General features: G+C 47.4%; 1 protein-coding gene across 1 annotated transcript in view; it reads right to left on the bottom strand.

Annotated features, from left to right (window-relative positions):
- Nucleotides 1-1,735, bottom strand: part of LOC122252005 (uncharacterized) — a 322,966-nt gene extending 321,231 nt beyond the window's left edge. The window contains exon 1 of the mRNA XM_086538912.1: nucleotides 559-1,735. Coding sequence (XP_086395038.1) covers nucleotides 559-1,404 — 846 coding nt within the window. The 5' untranslated portion in view covers nucleotides 1,405-1,735. The remainder of the gene's footprint in view (nucleotides 1-558) is intronic.
- Between the last annotated feature and the right edge of the window lie 765 nt (nucleotides 1,736-2,500).

The raw sequence follows: 2,500 nt of genomic DNA, 5'->3' as shown, positions 1-2,500 counted from the left end.
GTTCCATACTCATTTTCCATATTTTTTTCCAAAAATAATTAGCTTGATGTGTATTTGGGAAAATGACAACGCCTGTTTCTGTGTTGTCACTCCATGAATATAAATCAAATCACCTAATATTATATTTCAAAAATACCTCATTCAGACTTTCTATTCGCTCCTAAACGCGGCAGAAACGGGGATTCATTCCATTCAGATTAAAGCGATATCAAACACACAAATTCGTATCGAGGGAAAGATACAAATCTGTTGATATTAATTCTTCTCATTTGCATAGACAATGTGGTTGCGGGGCTGTCTATGTTAACTTTACAAATTCGGATCTCTGATCTTGTAAAAAAAAATAAATATCAAGCTAATGTGGAGAGCTCTCTGCATGGTGCAATTCAGGCGAGATGTACTAGATAATCTTCGGACAATCCGCATTGGTTTTACACTCACTTGCAACGTGTGATAATCTACGAAAATATTAACGAGTCGACCGCCAGTTGCCATGAAAAGGGACGTCCTGACGGCGACCCAAACCCAAGAGACTCAACCGAGCGCCCTCTCACTCACCTTCTCTCTGAGTAGCTCTCGGATCTTGCCGGCTTGGTCGCGGAACCTCTGAAGGGAGAGCTCCAGCTCCAGGCACCGCTCCTGCCAGTTGACGACCTCGTCGCCGCCCCACACCATGGGTCCCGGGCCCATCGTCTCGTCCTCGTCCGTGAGCAGCTCCGCCACGCCGTCCACCTCGCCGGCCAGCTCCGACAGCACGGACGGCAGCGACGACTGGTGGCCGGACGACGCCAGCGAGTCCGTCAGGGTGGAGAGCTGCGAGTACCTGGATGACACGCTGTGGGAGCCCCGGCAGGAGCCTGGGGAGCCAGGCGTGGGCGTCACGTCCCCGTTGTTGCCTCCGCCGTAGCCGTCCTCGTCCTCGTCCTCCAGGCGACCCGTGCTGAAGCGGCCCGACCCCCCGCTCAGGGTGGAGAGGCGGGCCATGTCCAGCGCCACCTCAGCGGAGAACCTCGGGTCCAGGTGGCATCCGGAGCTCAGGGTGGAGTAGATGGAGGGCTCCCGCAGCGCCCCGGCGTAGCGCGAGTCCGAGGGCGCTTGCGACGCAGCGTCCCCCGGGGTTCCTGGCGACGGGGGGCAGTAGGAGGCCCTGGGGGCGGGCTCGGGGGGCGGCTCATGGCCGGCGTCCTCGTCGTCGGCGAAGTCGTCGGCCTGCCCCTCTTCGCCCTCCTCGGTCCAGGCGTCCACGTTGAAGAGCTGCGACAGGCGCCTCTCCGAGAAGAAGAACCTGGAGTCTGACAGTCTGTGGGCGGCCATGTCGTGGGCGTAGGAGGTAGCGGGGATCACGTGCGAGTACGGGCGTGGGTATCCTCCTCCCAGGTTGGCGGGGTCTTCACCCTCCGCCATCGTAAGCGTCCTGAAAGGTCACACAGAAGCAGCCTAACACAAGGCCTCACAGTGATGCGTCCACTCCATCACCACCATCACCACGCATCACCATCACTGCACATCATCAACACACTTCACTATTCACTATACAATCCCGGCGGTGCGAAGGGCGGCACTCGCTGGACGCAGCCGCAGCGCTCGCTCAGCGTAGCCGGCTCGTGTCGCCTCGGCCGAGAGCTTCCCCGAGGGGCTCGAAGGCGCGTCGGAGGCTCTTCAGGGCGCCCCGCTCGGCCCGGCGCTCACCAGCTGAGACTGCTACCACCTGCCAGCTGGCTCCTCCGCCTCTCCTTAGTCTGCGGAAGGAAATATGGGAATTAATATCATTGCATCTTGAAAATAACCTTAGTAACACCAACAATAATGAAGAAAAGTGTTCATACACAAACAAGCACACATGTGTATATGTACATATATATATATATATATATATATATATATATATATATATATATATATATATATATATGTATATAGATAGATAGATAGATAGATAGATAGATAGATAGATCGATAGATAAATAGACAGACAGACAGATATACACACATCTCTCTATATATACATATATACACATATATATATATACATATATAAGTATAAATATATATATGAATATGCATATGTATATATATATATATAGTATATATATATATATTTATATATAAGATATATATATATTATAATATATGTACTATATATATATACATATATATATATATATACATATATATATATTTATATATTATATACATATTATATATATTTTTTATATACTTTATATATTTATATATTTTTATATATATATATATATATACGTTACATATACAATATACAATATAAAGGCCTTATGATTTGAATATCATTAATATACTTAAACATGCCATTATACATACATACATACACACACACACACACACACACACACACACACACACACACACACACACACACACACACACACACACACACACACACACACACATGCATATATGCATGTGTGTGTGTGTGTGTTTGTGTATATATAATAACTACAGAGATATTTGAAAATAAAAGCAA

This window comes from Penaeus japonicus, unplaced genomic scaffold, assembly GCF_977035675.1.
Source record: "Penaeus japonicus unplaced genomic scaffold, GWHDUDI00000001_assembly GWHDUDI00000008, whole genome shotgun sequence".
NCBI lineage: Eukaryota > Metazoa > Arthropoda > Malacostraca > Decapoda > Penaeidae > Penaeus > Penaeus japonicus.
The sequence above is the reverse complement of the archived record's forward strand: the minus strand, read 5'-3'. Positions and strand labels throughout refer to the sequence as shown.